This window comes from Lampetra fluviatilis, chromosome 40, assembly GCF_964198595.1.
Source record: "Lampetra fluviatilis chromosome 40, kcLamFluv1.1, whole genome shotgun sequence".
Taxonomy (NCBI): Eukaryota; Metazoa; Chordata; class Hyperoartia; order Petromyzontiformes; family Petromyzontidae; genus Lampetra; species Lampetra fluviatilis.
This window is the reverse complement of record NC_136314.1, coordinates 4,596,376-4,615,161: the sequence shown is the minus strand read 5'-3', so window position 1 is coordinate 4,615,161 and position 18,786 is coordinate 4,596,376. Positions and strand designations below refer to the sequence as shown.

The 18,786-nt window shown below is 50.9% G+C and overlaps 1 protein-coding gene across 1 annotated transcript in view; it reads left to right on the top strand.

The window, feature by feature from the left end:
* Window positions 1-11,036, top strand: part of CERK (ceramide kinase) — a 35,623-nt gene extending 24,587 nt beyond the window's left edge. Inside the window, exons 10-13 of the mRNA XM_078874901.1 lie at window positions 1,513-1,619; window positions 2,060-2,256; window positions 2,465-2,880; window positions 4,183-11,036. Of these exons, the coding sequence (XP_078731027.1) occupies window positions 1,513-1,619; window positions 2,060-2,256; window positions 2,465-2,880; window positions 4,183-4,246 (784 nt within the window). The 3' untranslated portion in view covers window positions 4,247-11,036. The remainder of the gene's footprint in view (window positions 1-1,512; window positions 1,620-2,059; window positions 2,257-2,464; window positions 2,881-4,182) is intronic.
* Window positions 11,037-18,786: the final 7,750 nt, after the last annotated feature.

The window sequence follows — 18,786 nt, the reverse complement described above, 5'->3', positions numbered from 1 at the left end:
TCACGCGCCCTCACGCGCCCTCACGAGCAGTCAGGCACCCTCACGCGACCTCACGCGACCTCACGCGCCCTCACGCGCAGTCAGGCACCCTCACGCGACCTCACGCGACCTCACGCGACCTCATGCGACCTCACGCGACCTCACGCGCCCTCACGCGCCCTCACGCGCCACCGTACAACAACAGCAACAAACAGCGACATCGCCGTTACAGCCCCTCGGGCGATCCGCTGCCGGACGAAGGCCCGCCCACTGCGAGGGGTTTATTTTTATCATGTATCGTCACTGATGTTTCGCCTCTGGCTGGGAAATCGGACTCAGGTGGCCGGGTTTGTGGTGCAGGCTGCTAACCACTGTGACGCCTGTTCCCACGCCTCTTCCCCGCCCCGCGATACGTAGAGTGAATTGTTTTATTGATGTATTTGTTTACCGTTTTATAAGAATGGCCCGTGAATGACTTTGGACCGTGACCTTAAATCGTGGGCAAGTGAATCGGAAATTATTTTAAGATTCATTTCATATTTCAATAAATCATGTGCGCGCACAACACCCACACACACAAGAACCACAGATCGATAATATAACGTTAAAGGCTTTTTGGGCAAATGCTGTCAGTGGAGTATCTATTAATGCCGGCATGGCACATGAGGGGGAGGTGTGGCCATTGCCGCGCTCGGCCGCCTTTGTCTCCCCAGTGTCAATGTTTACACATCGCTCCAGGTGCTCATTTCGGGCTTATTTGACCTTGGAGAGGCCCATGAATGGGTTTGCCACGCATGCCACCTTCTAAATCTCGTACCACGTTCTTGTGTTCATGACAACACAACCATTCCAGGTACTCATTTTAGGCCGAGTCTACCTAGGGGAGAACCAGGTCGCACTCATTACACACACAAAGTGCTTGCCATAAATGAACCACAATGCCTTGCTGATCTTATCACGGAGTATAAACCATCATCACGTGGGCTGCGGTCATCATGTACGCAGCGGCTTTTGGTTGGGTATTGAACAAAGAGGGTCACTGCATCGCGCGCTTTCAGATGCGCTTCTGCGGCCGTCTGGAATGCTCTTCCCTCCGATATTCTGAAGCCACCGGAGCGATGCACTTTGAAATCATGTAGATTGATAACTCATTTCTTTAGAACTTTCTTTTCGTATTTTAGTTTGTTATCCTTACCCGCGCACCTCCGATGACCACGGTTGGCTACTGTACGGTGCGAAAGAAGTTCAACATAATACAACATATATACATCATACAGATATTTAGAATTCATGTTGTTTTTCACTGAGGAAGCACACCACACGTGCTGGAAGGCAGCAGCCAGGCCGTGAGGCTGGCACTACCAACAACCGCCCGAGCTCTGCAGTCCTCTCTATATTAAGGTGTTTACCGCCAATGAATGAGTGTTCATACAAAGGCAGGCGTGGAATTCGGATCTCCTGCATCAAGGGGCGGCATGTCCGCCACCGCGACGCCACTCACTGTGGCCGTGGCTGCGCCCATCTCCCCTGCAGGTGTGAAATCTGCTCGCAGACCTCCGAGAAGCTCAAGGGAGCGGAGGATGAGGAGGAAGGGGGGGGTCTCCCATCCTCCGTGACGCCCCTACCCACCGATGACACGGGTACGTGCGACACGCACTACATGCACTACACACACTGCACACACACACTACACACACACTGCCCACACTACACACACTGCACACACAATACACACTGCACACACACCTATGTACAGGGTGCTTCAAAAAAATGTGTTAACACTTCTGAGAATTTGCAACAATGCCATAATAAATGTGCCTCCGCGCTCTGGAGACCACCTGGAGAAGATTCCAGGCGTGTGTTGACAATGATGGCGAATAAGTCGTAGCGGCGAGGCCGCCTTCCCACCGAGTCCGCCCCAGGTCACTCGCTCGAACCTCCGCGTCTCCGCCCGCTCAGCGGCGGTGGCCGGCACGGCTCGGAACGCGCCGGTGGGAAAGGGGGGAGACCCACGCCGCGTTGGTCTCTGCGCACGCGTGTGGCGCTAACCGCGAGATCCTCCGTGGCCCCGCGCGCGTAGATGGCTGGCGCTGCCTGGAGGGGGAGTTTGTGGCCGTGAACGTGGCCTGCATGAGCTGCGCCTGCCCCAAGAGCCCCCAGGGGCTCTCGCCGGCCGCTCACCTCGCCGACGGCGCCGCCGACCTCATCGTGGTGCGCAAGTGCTCGCGCCTCGAGTTCACGCGCTTCCTCCTGCGGCACACCAACAAGCGCGACCAGGTGCGACCTCGCACGGAGACACGCCGCACTGGTACACACCGACACACGCGACCAGGTGCGACCGCGCACGGCGACACGCTGCGCTGGTACACACCGACACACCGACACACGCGACTACGGGTGTCACGCGCGCACGCACGGGGCCGTGCGAACCCTCCCACCTCACCCTCTCCCCCCCGTGCTCTCCCCTCCGGCGTGGCCGCCCCAGTTCGACTTCCCGTTTGTGGAAGTGTACCGCGTGACGGAGCTCAAGTTCAAGCCGCGGCTTCACGAAGACGACGACGATGTCGGCGGCGGCGGCGGCGACGACGACGATAGCGGCGGCAGGGGCAGCGGCGGCAGCGGCGGCAGGGGCAGCGGGGGCAGCGAGCGCAGCGGCGACTGCGGCCTGAGCGGCGCGTCGGGGCGCGGTGACGGCGTCGGCGACGACGGCGGCGAGGGCTTCTTCCACGACCTAAACGAGAACGCGTGCGGCGCCAGCAGCGACGCCCTCGCCGACGCCGACGACGACGAGCAGCAGCAGCAGCAGCAGCAGTCGCTGTGCGCGTGCCGCTCGTCACGCAACACCAGGAGCACGTGGAACTGCGACGGAGAGATCCTCCACGAGACCGACATCAGCGTGCGGTGAGAGGGAGACGGGGGGGAGGGAGACGGGGGGGAGGGAGACGGGGGGGGGGGAGGGAAACGGGGGGGGGAGGGAAACGGGGGGAGAGGGAAACGGGGGGAGAGGGAGATGGGGGGGAGGGAGACGGGGGGGGGGAGGGAAACGGGGGGGGGAGAGGGAGACGGGGGGGAGGGAGACGGGGGGGAAGGAAACGGGGGGGGGGAGACGGGGGGGGGAAGGAGACGGGGGGGAGAGGGAGACGGGGGAGAGGGAGACGGGGGGGGGGGAGACGGGGGGGAGAGGGAGACGGGGGGAGAGGGAGACGGGGGGAGGGAGACGGGGGGGGGGGGAGAGGGAGACGGGGGGGGAGAGGGAGACGGGGGGAGGGAGACGGGGGGGGGGGAGAGGGAGACGGGGGGGGAGAGGGAGACGGGGGGGGGAGACGGAGACGGGGGGGGGGGGGAGACGTGGGGGGGGGAGAGGGAGACGGGGGGGGGGGAGAGGGAAACGGGGGGGGGAGGGAAACGGCTGGGAGGGAGACGGGGGGGGGGGGAGACGTGGGGGGGGGGAGAGGGAGACGGGGGGGGGGAGAGGGAAACGGGGGGGGGAGGGAAACGGCTGGGAGGGAGACGGGGGGGGGGGAGACGTGGGGGGGGGAGAGGGAGACGGGGGGGGGGGGAGAGGGAAACGGGGGGGGGAGGGAGACGGGGGGGGGGGAGACGTGGGGGGGGGGAGAGGGAGACGGGGGGGGGAGGAAAACGGGGGGAGGGAGCCGGGGGGGGGGGGAGAGGGAAACGGGGGGGGGAGGGAAACGGCTGGGAGGGAGACGGGGGGGGGGGAGACGTGGGGGGGGGAGAGGGAGACGGGGGGGGGAGGAAAACGGGGGGAGGGAGCCGGGGGGGGGGGGGAGACGGGGGGAGACGGGGGGGAGGGAGACGGGGGGGGGGAAGAGGGAGACGGGGGGAGAGGGAGACGGGGGGGGGGGAGAGATGGGGGGAGACGGGAGACGGGGGGGGGGGGGGAGACGGGGGGGGGAGACGGAGGAAGAGGGAGACGGGAGATAGACGGGGTTGGTGGGAGAGAGATGGGGGAGGGGGAGGGAGATACGGGGGGGAGAGAGACAGGGAGAGCTTGGGGGGGAGACGGGGGGGAGGTCGCAAGACAGACCCAGGCGCCATGGTTTGACTGAATGAGATGACTGGCAGATACACCACCAGTTCCCCCTACTGTCCCCACACAACACGCACGTTCACACACACACACTTTAACGTGGCTCCCAAGGAGCGCTCACACGTTTGCCTTGCAACTCCGTGTTGTCGCAGGGTTCACGGGCAGCTCATCAGGCTGTTTGCTCGCGGCATCGAAGACCAGCTGGGATTCGGCTGATGGCCACCGGGAGGGGCGGATGAACGGACGGGTGGACGCCCCCGCAACAAAACGGCCGGACAAACGCACAAACGCATCCGGAGGGATGGCGAACTCAAGCCGAGTCACAAGTTGACAATGTGTGGGCCACGGCCGTTCCCTCTCTCTCCCCTGCCCGCCTCCGACATCCCACTTCCTGCTGCACACCGACAGCCACCCAGCCTCGCTGCCCCCCCTGCAAGCGCAACAAACTGACGCGCTTACAAATAACAACAAACAACAACAACAAAACAACAACAACAACAACAGCGGTGTCTCCCTGCTCGAGCTGGCCGGCGGGAACCGCTTCCATGCCCTTCGCTTCTCCTTTTGGTGAAAGATGACTACATTCCTATGGCAGGGGGGGGGGGTGCGGGCAGTATTTACCGTCTTGTTGATCTCCACAGGGTGGCCACTGCCGACTCTGTGCAGAGTGGTGCCGGCTTTCTCGGCGGCCGGTGGGATGACGGCCGCTCCGAGAGACGGGCAGTCACCCCCCGGAGTCTCACGGGACGAGTTTGGGAGCGTGCGACGAGTTTTAGAAACAAACAAAAATATATTCGCATCATCCGTGGTGGATTCTTTAACAAACAAAAAAATCTTTCCATTCGAAGGAGCTTTTGAAATCGATCAAATAATATATATTTAAATGAAAGTAGAAGTATATATATTTATTGAAACGTAATTTAAAGGCTTCATTTGCACCGCTTGCGTCTGGATATCCGTAACTCTCTATGGCTGAGCCACATTCAGAGGCCGTCATGGTCGGTTGCTCCCGATGCTTCCGTCCTCCGCCACCGCTTCCGATGGCTGTTTGCAGGCATTGCAGAGTTGACGCCATTGATCCAAGGGCTACGATTACCGTCCCGTCACCATCACCACCTTGGCTTCCGCCCATCCCCTTGGACCTCAACCTCTGGTTGGCACCTCCAGTGCCCAGCTCCATAACCTGCTCTCCCCCATCCTGCACAGGTGTTCCCACCCATCACAACCTCCTCCTCCTCCCATTGACATCTCCAAATCTTTCCTGCGCCCCACATTCCGTTGTAATCCAGCACTGAGGAGCGAGGAGCAAGGGTTGGTGGATCACGCACAGATGGTGTGAAGCTCCCTTCCCGCGGGCGCCGAGGTGTTCGTGCCAGGGGAGGGCGGCACAGCAACAAATGTGGCCCCCGGCCTGCTCCGTCTGTGTGGGATCGAGCGTTTCCCCCTCGCACGCGTGGGGCTTTTACCGGGCACTACGGATTCCTCCCACGTGTATAAACGCACATTAATTGGCCGATGATGCCTTCATATATAGAGGAGCATAGAGCTTGGGGCAATCGTTGGCGCTGGCTCGCCTTCAAGCCCGTCTGTGGTTCCTCCTCCAGTATCTGAGTCGTCCACTCTCTCTCGCTCTGTGCGAGAGCGAGCGGGTACTGTGCGGCGGCTTCGCGTTACAAGTTGACATTATTCTAACATTGTTGTTATATTGTACATTTTTATCTTTGGGGGTGAAAAGCACAAGGCCCACAATGATTGCTGGGATTGGAAAGCCAGACGTGAATTTAGGACCAAGTAGACTTATGAGGCCAAGTGGCCTTCTGTAGCCGTAGTTGTGAGTGTAACATTTGGTGTGCTGTACATATTTACACTTTGTACAGGATTTATCGGTGATTGTTTAATGGTTGTGAAATTGTAGATAGCGTTGACCTTGCTTAGACGTGGCCACTCGCTGTGCCTGCTTTTGAGTCTCACAATCTCTGCGCGCCCCTCTGCGTGTGGTCTCTGCATTTTTATTTTTTTGTGCTCGAGGTCAAAAAAGTTGACGCGTTCACTTCTGGGCGTAAAGAACGGGAAAACAAAGTGATCGGTGTCGAATATACGCCGCAGGTAATGCCAACGCAAAACTTTGCTTCAGCAAAGCTTCGTGGAGTCTCAAGACTCTTCAAGAGAGTCCTGCCTTGTGATGCTCGGCCTTTTGGGAAAAAAAAAATTGTGCAGGAAGAAATGAGAGTGCCCCGGAGGAAACACCGCCCTTGTGGCAGGCTATCGACCTACTTGCTGTGCTGCATCCAACACGGCTGTTGTGACCCACCGACCCCCCGTGGCAAGGCGCCGTGGGCGATGGGCATGCATCGCCATCGCCATGTGCCAGTCGGTCAAGCGCCACGGTGGCAAGATGTTAACTACCTCGCCTGGTATACAGGAGGTTCGATCCCGACCCTGACACCTGCTGTATATTTGTAGTTTGCGTGTCTCTCTCCCCGTGGTCGCGTGGATTTTCTTCGGGGTCCTCCGGTTGTTCCCTCCACATTTAGAATCGACGTGCGTTTAGACTATTTGGCTGCTGCTATAAATTTCCACGCGATAAGCCACTTTTGTTGAGCTATCATTTGTGGCCAGTCGCCTCTGAAAACAGAGCTGTATAGCTCGGTGGGACTTACCTGGTAAAATACAACATCTTTCAGTTTGTTTTTAGCAACCAATCGCGAGGCTGCTTCCTTTCTACGAATTCTGCGCAGGCAAATTGAACGCGTGAGGATTTCACGAGCGATCTTGTTCACGATAACAAAAACTAGTCGGGTTAGAGATCGCGTAATGTGCACACGCGTCTCACACCCCACACCTCCACCCCCGACACACACCCAACTAGGACGGGTTGTCACCTGAACTGAAAGTGACAATTAGTTACTACTTCGTGTGTTCAGAGAGCAAACGTACAACGTTTATAATTCTATTCTGTGTAAATGTTATGGGTTTTGCTCTCTCATACGCAACTGGTGGCGCTGAAGAATTAATAAATTGGCACGTTCTGTTCACGTGACCGACCTTACCGATTTGCTGCGTTTCGGCTGGAGGAGGTGGGTTTTCACGACACACTTCACATTTACGCCACCTGCACCCACACACACAAAACAAACTTTACCTGTGCAGGCGATTTGACGGAAAGCATGAAACGTCGGCCGCTCGGAGCGGTGGGCTCACTTTGTGAAGTCACCGCGGTCTCCCAGGGACGCGATTTTGCCGTTGACGGCGATCGTCCGCTTGTCCCGAGGGGCCTTAATCGCCGATCGATGGCGAAGCAGCTGAGCTTGTATGCAATATAGAAACCCGTTGCCTTAGATGTCCGATGCAAATGCGACTGCGTGTGTGTATTGTGGGGAGTGGTGGTGCAGCGGTGAGCGGTGGAGCGGCCACCACCACCGGTGACCATTGTCTGAACCGGTTTCTGGGCCTCCCCTAGGTAGACTCAGCCTCAAATGAGTTCCTGGTGCGGTGTGTAAACATCGGCACCGGGAAAACAAAGGCGGCCGGGCGTGGTGCTGGCCACCCACCCCCTCGTGTGCCGTGCCAGCCATCGTACGTGCTCACTAACAGCACTTGCCCCAACAGTCTGTTACAGGCTCTACAGAGGGTCGTTTGCGTGATATATTTTGAACTGAATGGTGCGTTTGGCGGCTACGTAGCAGCGGTGCGAACGAAGTTCAAGTTCACCGTACGTACACGCGGCGCTGTCGTCTCTGAGAAAGTCGACGTTTCTCTCTCTCTCTCTCCCTACCTACCTTTTTTCTCAAACAATTATTGCCGTGTAGCTCTCTTTCTCTCCCTCTCAGCGTGTCGTCGGAGAGATGTCGGAGAACGATTTTAATTTAATAGATAATCATTTCTAAATGAGCTCCGTGTTGCCGTGGTGTTGATGGTTGACCGGGTTCTTAAATCCCCCTCCCGCCCGTCCGCCCCCTGGTCCACCCGCGGCTGTGCTCACCACGGTTGTCCAGCAGGTGGCGTGTGTGGGGTCAAGTGTGGGTCAGGGTTGTCCAGCAGGTGGAGTGTGTGTGGAGTAGAGTGTGGGCCAGGGTTGTCCAGCAGGTGGCGTGTGTGTGGGGTCAAGTGTGGGGGTCACAACGTTTGGCCACGGCGTCGAAGGAGTCGGCCAAAACGGCACTGTGGTTTTTTTAAAGAGCTTCCTCGAGTCCTGGGGTGGTGAGGTCGGCCTTCAGCCAGCGTGAGCAGGCAATTGCAGGGCTGCGCCTTTATTACTCTTTTGTCTTAATTTTGACACACTCGTGTGTGTGTTTGGTTTTAGTGGGGAGCGGTACAGTAGCGTTCCCGGCCTGCGCTACGAACTCCGGCGACCCGAGTTTGATTCCCGCTCATGGCCAACACCAGTGGCGATTATCTGAACTGGTCCTGGGCCTCCCCTAGGTCGACTCAGCCTCAAAGAGTACCTGCTGCGGTGTGTGCACTGGGGAGACAAAGGAGGCCGGGCGTGGTGCCGGCCACCCACCCCCTCGTGTACCTTGCTGGCCTTCATAGGTGGTTGCTAACAGCACTTGCCCCAACATTCTTTCAGGCTTTACGGGGGATTCATATTCTTTGGTTCTTTAGGTAAAGTCACGTAGATAGAAAAATAATAATAATACGTAAAGTGAATAAAAATTAAAGCAAAAACCAGGACGTTTCGATCGTAACACAAGCGGTCATCATCAGGAAAATATGTTATTTTATTTTCATAATTTTTCTATTCACTTTATTAACATCATTTTTCTATCTACGTGACTTTACCGAAAGAATCAAAGAATATGACACGAAAGTTTTAAATAAAAATTTCAGCGGGGTGTCTTTGGTTTGGGTTTCACCTTCCCTTTCGTATAATCCAGGTCACGTGGGTGTGTGGCCCGAAGTTACACAACAAGTCGTGCAATGGTTGTTTACATCTTGACTTGAAGCTTTCGTGACTGCAGGAATTAATATTATTGGGTCTTTCGGTAAAGTCACCTAGATAGGTTCAAAGAAAATAACAAAAAATAACAAAAAAACTACGACGTTTCTATCGCAACACAAGCGGTCGTCTTCAGGAAAAGGGGGGTTAGCTTCTAAAGGCAAACTGTTTGTAAAGGTTTGAAATGGGCAAAGCCCAAATGTCAGCAGCCAGTGATAATGCGAGTGGTGGGCATCTAACCCGGCGGTGGTTGGTTTTCCACCAATCAAAGGGCTGCCAGGTGTTAAAAAGAGATTTAAAAAAAATGGTTGTTTATTTAATCACTGCTCGTTTTTTTGTATTTATTCCTGGATAATTTATAATAGTTTTAACGTTTTCCGAGTGTTTATATTATTATTTTTCTCCCGAATGTGCAAATTGAGAATGTTTTAATGGTTAAAATACGGTGCGAAATAACATCACGTGTACGCGCGGGACTGATGCATTGTGGGTTATTGTAAACCCACACTGCTCCTCTTGAAAGCGCCTATTTTATGTATCGGTGCATCGGCTTGATTTAAACTGGCAAACAAACCTCCATGGCAATAGTAGCGGTAGTAAAGTGATCAGTTACGGAGTGATTCGCGGTTTTTCCCTCTCCACCACAATGGTTCAAACGGTCCAAGGCGGAGCTGTAGAGCTACAGGGCAGCCTCAAGAAAGGAAACTCCGAATATTATTTTATATTCACGTATGAAGCACCTTCACTCAAGGCGCTGGGTGTAGTTTGAAAAAAAACGTACGAATTAATGTACGTTGAACTTCTTTCGCGCCGTACGTAACCGGCTGCACTAATCGGAGTGTGCGGGGGAAGGACAGCAGACTATCACACAAAGTGATTCGAAATAAATTAGTTTTCAATCGAGATGACTTAAGTGCATATCTCCCAGTGGCATCCTAATATCGGAAGAGCGTTCCAGACGGCCGCAGAAGCGCATCTGAAAGCGCCGCGCGATGAGAGATTCGAACGATTTTAGATGGCGTGGGACGCTTGAGGAATGAGTGACCCCGATAGGAGGGTTACTTAGGGGATCACGAAAGAGTCGGGGAGGGACGGTAAGGAGTGGAGGAGTGGTTGAGGGGAGGGAAGATGATGGGCGATGAGAGAAAACGGCGAGTTGTTTGTAGCAGTGTCAAGTAGTCGACTGTCGCCTGCTCGGTCACATCCGGTTGGCAGTGCTCATCTCGGTTGGGTGTCCCTGACCCATTCCACATTCTCATGGTTGGGGAGTGGATGTTTCCCTTCCGTGGCCAGGGCCAACTTCCTCTAAAGTGGTATGCATTTTATTGGCCTGGCGGGACAATGATGATGATGGGTGTAGTTGACCTGTTTGCTTGCGTTGTGAGTGCTGCAATTACAGGTTAAATGGTCACAGGGTAGCGATAACAGACACTTGGATGGAGGGCGTTGGCAGTGCCGGGTGTAGGTACAAGCTCGGCAAGCTACTGCGTAGGCCCTCGTATTATGAAGGGCCTCTAAATATGACCAAAACAAATACGTTTCAAGTCTTACATAATCGGTTGAAAAACAAGTAGATGGGGGGGGGACTTTCCCAAACGGTTATTTTCATTCTGATTTGACAAAGTGGACGCGCATTAAACTTCTTTCGCACCGTACGTAGCCAACCGTCCTCACCAGAGGTGCGGGGGAAGGGCAACGAATGTGCAGAGCACATCATGTTCCAGCCCTGGGTCTAGGCCGGGCCTTATTGGTATGGTGCCTCCCCCCCATCCCCCCTTAATCAGGATCGCTGGTCCCTGTGACCCCACCAAGGTGACTTCAGCGCCAGTACACAGAGAGAGGATCCAGCACGGCCGAAGTCTGCGATGGATCCTCTCTGTTGATGATCTGTGGAGCGACTACTGGAGATTTGACATGCGTCAGTAGCCCGGACATTTCACCTTCACGTCGGCCATCATTTATAGTTTTTTTTTTAATCCTTTATATTAAGTTCGCTTGCTTGCTTAGGACCGTGCAAATCTTTCGGTCGTTTTTTAACCCACTTCCCGTGACCCAATCGAGCTGACATTTTGCACACAGACTCGTTGTGCGTGACAATGCATTTTCGTGAAAAAAAAATTCCTAAATTTTACACTGTTTAGGGAAAAAATATCTATTTAATTACCACTTGTTTAATGCTGCCAGACAATCATCTGACCCATAGGTGGCAGCCATCTCAAGCCAGAGGACGAGAGGACTCTAGCCGCCCCGATGCCACGCATATAAAGGATTTATAGTGAAAAACTTTGTTTTTACGGGTTTACTTGTTCCTTTCTTTACTTTTATAGGGCCGCAGTGTTGTTCGTGAATGTGTTGAAGTTTTGTCGTTTGTGCCGATGCAGTATCGCAACAACAACAAAAACAAGCGATTAAATCTGGGTAGACAAGGGACTCGAATCGATCCGTTCATCATCGACTGCACTGAGGACTGATGGCCCACTCGTTCACATCGATTTCGAGGTTTCGTTTAATTTGACCAATCGCGGATCTGAAGACGGTAATGCAAAAGTGTTGGGTGGCTGACAGTTTCACAGATGTCCCTTACTGGACATCTGTGAAAAAAGAGCTTTATAGCTCATAGGATTTCTCCAGCACGAGTCAAATCATTCCGATTCGGACCTCCGGCAGACGCTTTGAAGGCGCCTCTCGTGACGGCTGAGTGGGGCCGATTGCAAGTGGCTGGCGACGACGTTGCCCACATCATTCGGCTCTTGCTGTCATATATAACGTCCGGTTAATCGAGCAGCAATGTGCTTTTAACAAGCGCGACTGCTGACGAGACCCCGAAGGTGGAAACTGGTCCAGAGTTTTTGCCTCCTTAAACTGAATGCCATTCGGTAATATTGGTCTGGGGACGCCGGTTGACTGATGGACTGAACGGTGGTATTATTCACGTCGGAAGACCGAATTGGATTCGTCCTCATATGGTGTCGTCGGTAATCGAATGGCTTCTTCACGTATTTACACCAATACTAATAACAAGATGCAGACACAATTGTGATTAGTTGAAATTGACAGACCTGGGCAAATCCCATTGGGTTTGCTGCCTTCCATACAAGAGTGGCGTTCACCCGCTGATGAGATTTATTCCGTAACAAGTATAACCCGTAAAAACAAAGTTTTTCACTATAAATCCTTTATATGCGTGGCGGCTAGAGTCCTCTCGTCCTCTGGCTTGAGATGGCTGCCACCTATGGGTCAGATGATTGCATTGCACCATTAAGCAATTGGTAATTAAATATAATATTTTTGTCCTAAAAAGTGTAAAATTTTGGAAAAATGTCAGCTCGATTGGATCACGGGAAGTGGGTTAAAAAACGACCGAAAGATTTGCACGGTCGTAAGCAAGCAAGCGAACTTAATATAAAGGATTTGTATGTGTATATATGTTGTTGCAGATCGTATCGCAGCTAATTCTAGATTTGAAGCTTTCGTGACTGCAATGATTCATATTCTCAGGTTTTTTCGGTAAAGTCACGTAGGTAAAAACATTAAAATTAATGAAAGTAAAATAAAACAAAACAAAATAAAATTCACGACGTTTCGGAGGCAACACAAGTCTCCGTCATCAGGTGGGACCGTCACAGCCGAATTAGCTGCATCAAGTGAAGCAATGATTCAAGATGTAATCCCTTATAAGCAAGTTGAAGGGAGGTGGAGAGGGGGGGAGAGCTTATCAGGCTGTGGTAGCCAATGAATGGAAACGTATCGGGAGGGAGGAGGAGCGGTGATCAAAGACTGCACGCAGTGCTCAACACAATGAATGGAGACGTGTCGGGACGGAGGGCGAGCGGCGATCAAAGACTGCACGCAGTGCTCAACACAATGAATGGAGACGCGCCGGGACGGAGGGCGAGCGGTGATCAAAGACATCACGTAGTGCTCAACACAATGAATGGAAACGTGGCGAGCGGTGATCAAAGAACAATGAAGAGATTACTGTTAAACACTGTGGATGTTAACACTCGGTGAAGTAAATTAAAATAGTGCCTGTCAGATAAGATGGTCCAAAAAGTGTAATTAAGTCTTTTTTGCGTGGTTAATAACATCTTTCCAGTGATTACTGAGTTTGTACCCATCATCACGGTTGAAATTATGTCTGTGTTTGTATATTTGTATGGCTTCGTGTACAAACCTTTGATGGTAGCCCGGAGGTTTGCAGAGAACCTTGGTCTCGGAAAAGACAATTTCATGAGAGCCCGCCGAGTTGTAGCAATGATCGGCAACGGCCGAAGAATCAGTTCTGCCGTGTTTCAGATCTGACTTGTGCTCGCGGACACGATCAGCAACATGACGTTTTGTTTCTCCAATGTAGCAATCACCACAAATGCAACTCAATTTGTAGACTCCAGGATACTGTAAGTCAGGAACGACATCCTTCACAGATGGAATCAGATCACGGATTTTATGCACTGTACTGAATCGGACTTGGATCTTATGTTTGTTTAGAATTTTGGAGATCTTTTTGGTCACGCCTGCTATGTATGGTAACGTGATAGTTTTGGTCAGAGTTTCATGTGGTTGTTTCTGTGTGGTGGGAGAGACAGCTTGGCGGATAGTGCGGTCAGAGTATCCGTTCATCCTGAGGGCCCGATGTACATGTCTTAATTCATCAGTCAGGTGGTGTTGGTCAGAAATGCCATGGGCTCTGTGGTATAGCGTTTTGATGAGAGAATTCTTTTGAGATGGGTGGTGGTGGGAATCCGGTTTCAAGTAGGAATTTGTGTGGGTGGCTTTCCTGTAGACAGAATGTCCCAAGGATCCGTCAAGCCTCCTCTTAAACAGAATATCCAAGAATGGTAGTTTACCGTCTTTCTCCACTTCCATGGTGAATCTGATAGATGGGTGTCTAGAATTGATGTGGTCCAAGAAGTGGTTCAATGCTGGGAGGCCATGTGGCCAGATGACGAAAGTGTCATCCACATATCTCTTCCACAGGGAAGGACGCAGGGTGGATGTCTGGATGGCGTCTGATTCAAACTTTTCCATGAACATGTTGGCTATAACTGGTGACAAGGGGGAGCCCATAGGGGTACCCTCATTCTGTTTGTAGAAGGTGCCATTCCAGGTAAAATGGGTGTTGGTGAGGCAATGCCTAACCAGCGCAGGTACATCAGAATTCAATCCATGTTGGACTAAGTCCTCAATTATTGTTAGGGTGTCCGGTACTGGGACTTTGGTAAACAAAGATACTACATCAAAGCTGACGAGGATGTCATCAGGAGATAGTACCATGTCCTTAACCATAGAGACTAATTGGGTTGAGTTGAGTACTGCCGAAGAGGTCTTGCCTGTGAATGGGAGCAGAGTATCTGATAGAAAACGGGCTAGTTTGTACGTCGGAGAGTTTATCGTCGACACGATGGGTCGTAGCGGGGTGCCTTCTTTATGGATTTTGGGAAGACCATAGAGTCTGGGAGGTCTTGCCGCCGATGGTTTTAGAGAGGGACGTTTGCTTGGTTCGATTAGGGAAGTCGAACTCGTGATGATACTGTTGGTTTTTGTCGTTAGGCTTTTAGTGGGATCGTTTTTAATTTTGGAGTAACTCCCATCATTAAGCAGGTCCAGGATTTTGTTGTTGTATGAATCTTTATCCATGATGACCGTGGCATTGCCCTTGTCTGCCGAGAGGATGACTATATCATCTCTCTTTTTTAAATTCGCGAGTTCAGAGCGTTCGTTTTTGCTGATGTTACTAGTGGGTTTCTTAGCATTCTTAAGAATAGTAGCTATTTCAGCTCTTGCTACATCCGCATGGATGTGTCCTATGCCTCTGAGGGCTACATCAATCTGAGAAATCATATCCTCTACTGGTATATATTTAGGGGTGACGGCGAAATTTAGTCCTTTGGCCAGTACCGTTTTTAGATTGTCAGAAATTGGAATGTTACTCTGATTAATCACGGTCTTGTTAACATCCAGCTTTGCGATGTGTGGCTCTGGTTTCTTTTTAGATAGGAGGTTGAATTTAGAAATCAGGTTAGCTTTGCATTTGGCTGACATTGAGTCAGCAGAAGCAGAAGTCATGTTATCAACGTGGTTCCAATCAGAAGGTGACATTTTTTGTGTTAACATTAGATGTGTTTGTAAGAGAGTCTTGTCTAAATTATCGAGTTCAGATCGGAGTAACCTTATTCTCTCCGAGATTAGTGATAGGCTAGCTTTAAATAAGATCTGTTTGGAGTTCGGTGAGGACACAGCAGCGGATGTGAGTGTGAAAGCGATGGGTATTACCTTGTTATCGCGGCATCTCTTGAGGAAGGCCAGCGTCTCGAGAAGCTGTGACTTCTTGTCTCGTTGTCTGTTAAAAACTCTAACAGATAGGTGGAATTCCTCCCCGTAGAGGGCATTTATTCTAGATTTGAAGCTTTCGTGACTGCAATGATTCATATTCTCAGGTTTTTTCGGTAAAGTCACGTAGGTAAAAACATTAAAATTAATGAAAGTAAAATAAAACAAAACAAAATAAAATTCACGACGTTTCGGAGGCAACACAAGTCTCCGTCATCAGGTGGGACCGTCACAGCCGAATTAGCTGCATCAAGTGAAGCAATGATTCAAGATGTAATCCCTTATAAGCAAGTTGAAGGGAGGTGGAGAGTGGGGGAGAGCTTATCAGGCTGTGGTAGCCAATGAATGGAAACGTATCGGGAGGGAGGAGGAGCGGTGATCAAAGACTGCACGCAGTGCTCAACACAATGAATGGAGACGTGTCGGGACGGAGGGCGAGCGGCGATCAAAGACTGCACGCAGTGCTCAACACAATGAATGGAGACGCGCCGGGACAGAGGGCGAGCGGTGATCAAAGACATCACGTAGTGCTCAACACAATGAATGGAAACGTGGCGAGCGGTGATCAAAGAACAATGAAGAGATTACTGTTAAACACTGTGGATGTTAACACTCGGTGAAGTAAATTAAAATAGTGCCTGTCAGATAAGATGGTCCAAAAAGTGTAATTAAGTCTTTTTTGCGTGGTTAATAACATCTTTCCAGTGATTACTGAGTTTGTACCCATCATCACGGTTGAAATTATGTCTGTGTTTGTATATTTGTATGGCTTCGTGTACAAACCTTTGATGGTAGCCCGGAGGTTTGCAGAGAACCTTGGTCTCGGAAAAGACAATTTCATGAGAGCCCGCCGAGTTGTAGCAATGATCGGCAACGGCCGAAGAATCAGTTCTGCCGTGTTTCAGATCTGACTTGTGCTCGCGGACACGATCAGCAACATGACGTTTTGTTTCTCCAATGTAGCAATCACCACAAATGCAACTCAATTTGTAGACTCCAGGATACTGTAAGTCAGGAACGACATCCTTCACAGATGGAATCAGATCACGGATTTTATGCACTGTACTAAATCGGACTTGGATCTTATGTTTGTTTAGAATTTTGGAGATCTTTTTGGTCACGCCTGCTATGTATGGTAACGTGATAGTTTTGGTCAGAGTTTCATGTGGTTGTTTCTGTGTGGTGGGAGAGACAGCTTGGCGGATAGTGCGGTCAGAGTATCCGTTCATCCTGAGGGCCCGATGTACATGTCTTAATTCATCAGTCAGGTGGTGTTGGTCAGAAATGCCATGGGCTCTGTGGTATAGCGTTTTGATGAGAGAATTCTTTTGAGATGGGTGGTGGTGGGAATCCGGTTTCAAGTAGGAATTTGTGTGGGTGGCTTTCCTGTAGACAGAATGTCCCAAGGATCCGTCAAGCCTCCTCTTAAACAGAATATCCAAGAATGGTAGTTTACCGTCTTTCTCCACTTCCATGGTGAATCTGATAGATGGGTGTCTAGAATTGATGTGGTCCAAGAAGTGGTTCAATGCTGGGAGGCCATGTGGCCAGATGACGAAAGTGTCATCCACATATCTCTTCCACAGGGAAGGACGCAGGGTGGATGTCTGGATGGCGTCTGATTCAAACTTTTCCATGAACATGTTGGCTATAACTGGTGACAAGGGGGAGCCCATAGGGGTACCCTCATTCTGTTTGTAGAAGGTGCCATTCCAGGTAAAATAGGTGTTGGTGAGGCAATGCCTAACCAGCGCAGGTACATCAGAATTCAATCCATGTTGGACTAAGTCCTCAATTATTGTTAGGGTGTCCGGTACTGGGACTTTGGTAAACAAAGATACTACATCAAAGCTGACGAGGATGTCATCAGGAGATAGTACCATGTCCTTAACCATAGAGACTAATTGGGTTGAGTTGAGTACTGCCGAAGAGGTCTTGCCTGTGAATGGGAGCAGAGTATCTGATAGAAAACGGGCTAGTTTGTACGTCGGAGAGTTTATCGTCGACACGATGGGTCGTAGCGGGGTGCCTTCTTTATGGATTTTGGGAAGACCATAGAGTCTGGGAGGTCTTGCCGCCGATGGTTTTAGAGAGGGACGTTTGCTTGGTTCGATTAGGGAAGTCGAACTCGTGATGATACTGTTGGTTTTTGTCGTTAGGCTTTTAGTGGGATCGTTTTTAATTTTGGAGTAACTCCCATCATTAAGCAGGTCCAGGATTTTGTTGTTGTATGAATCTTTATCCATGATGACCGTGGCATTGCCCTTGTCTGCCGAGAGGATGACTATATCATCTCTCTTTTTTAAATTCGCGAGTTCAGAGCGTTCGTTTTTGCTGATGTTACTAGTGGGTTTCTTAGCATTCTTAAGAATAGTAGCTATTTCAGCTCTTGCTACATCCGCATGGATTGCTTCACTTGATGCAGCTAATTCGGCTGTGACGGTCCCACCTGATGACGGTGTTGCCTCCGTGTGTTGCCTCCGAAACGTCGTGAATTTTATTTTGTTTTGTTTTATTTTACTTTCATTAATTTTAATGTTTTTACCTACGTGACTTTACCGAAAAAACCTGAGAATATGAATCATTGCAGTCACGAAAGCTTCAAATCTAGAATTAATGCCCTCTACGGGGAGGAATTCCACCTATCTGTTAGAGTTTTTAACAGACAACGAGACAAGAAGTCACAGCTTCTCGAGACGCTGGCCTTCCTCAAGAGATGCCGCGATAACAAGGTAATACCCATCGCTTTCACACTCACATCCGCTGCTGTGTCCTCACCGAACTCCAAACAGATCTTATTTAAAGCTAGCCTATCACTAATCTCGGAGAGAATAAGGTTACTCCGATCTGAACTCGATAATTTAGACAAGACTCTCTTACAAACACATCTAATGTTAACACAAAAAATGTCACCTTCTGATTGGAACCACGTTGATAACATGACTTCTGCTTCTGCTGACTCAATGTCAGCCAAATGCAAAGCTAACCTGATTTCTAAATTCAACCTCCTATCTAAAAAGAAACCAGAGCCACACATCGCAAAGCTGGATGTTAACAAGACCGTGATTAATCAGAGTAACATTCCAATTTCTGACAATCTAAAAACGGTACTGGCCAAAGGACTAAATTTCGCCGTCACCCCTAAATATATACCAGTAGAGGATATGATTTCTCAGATTGATGTAGCCCTCAGAGGCATAGGACACATCCATGCGGATGTAGCAAGAGCTGAAATAGCTACTATTCTTAAGAATGCTAAGAAACCCACTAGTAACATCAGCAAAAACGAACGCTCTGAACTCGCGAATTTAAAAAAGAGAGATGATATAGTCATCCTCTCGGCAGACAAGGGCAATGCCACGGTCATCATGGATAAAGATTCATACAACAACAAAATCCTGGACCTGCTTAATGATGGGAGTTACTCCAAAATTAAAAACGATCCCACTAAAAGCCTAACGACAAAAACCAACAGTATCATCACGAG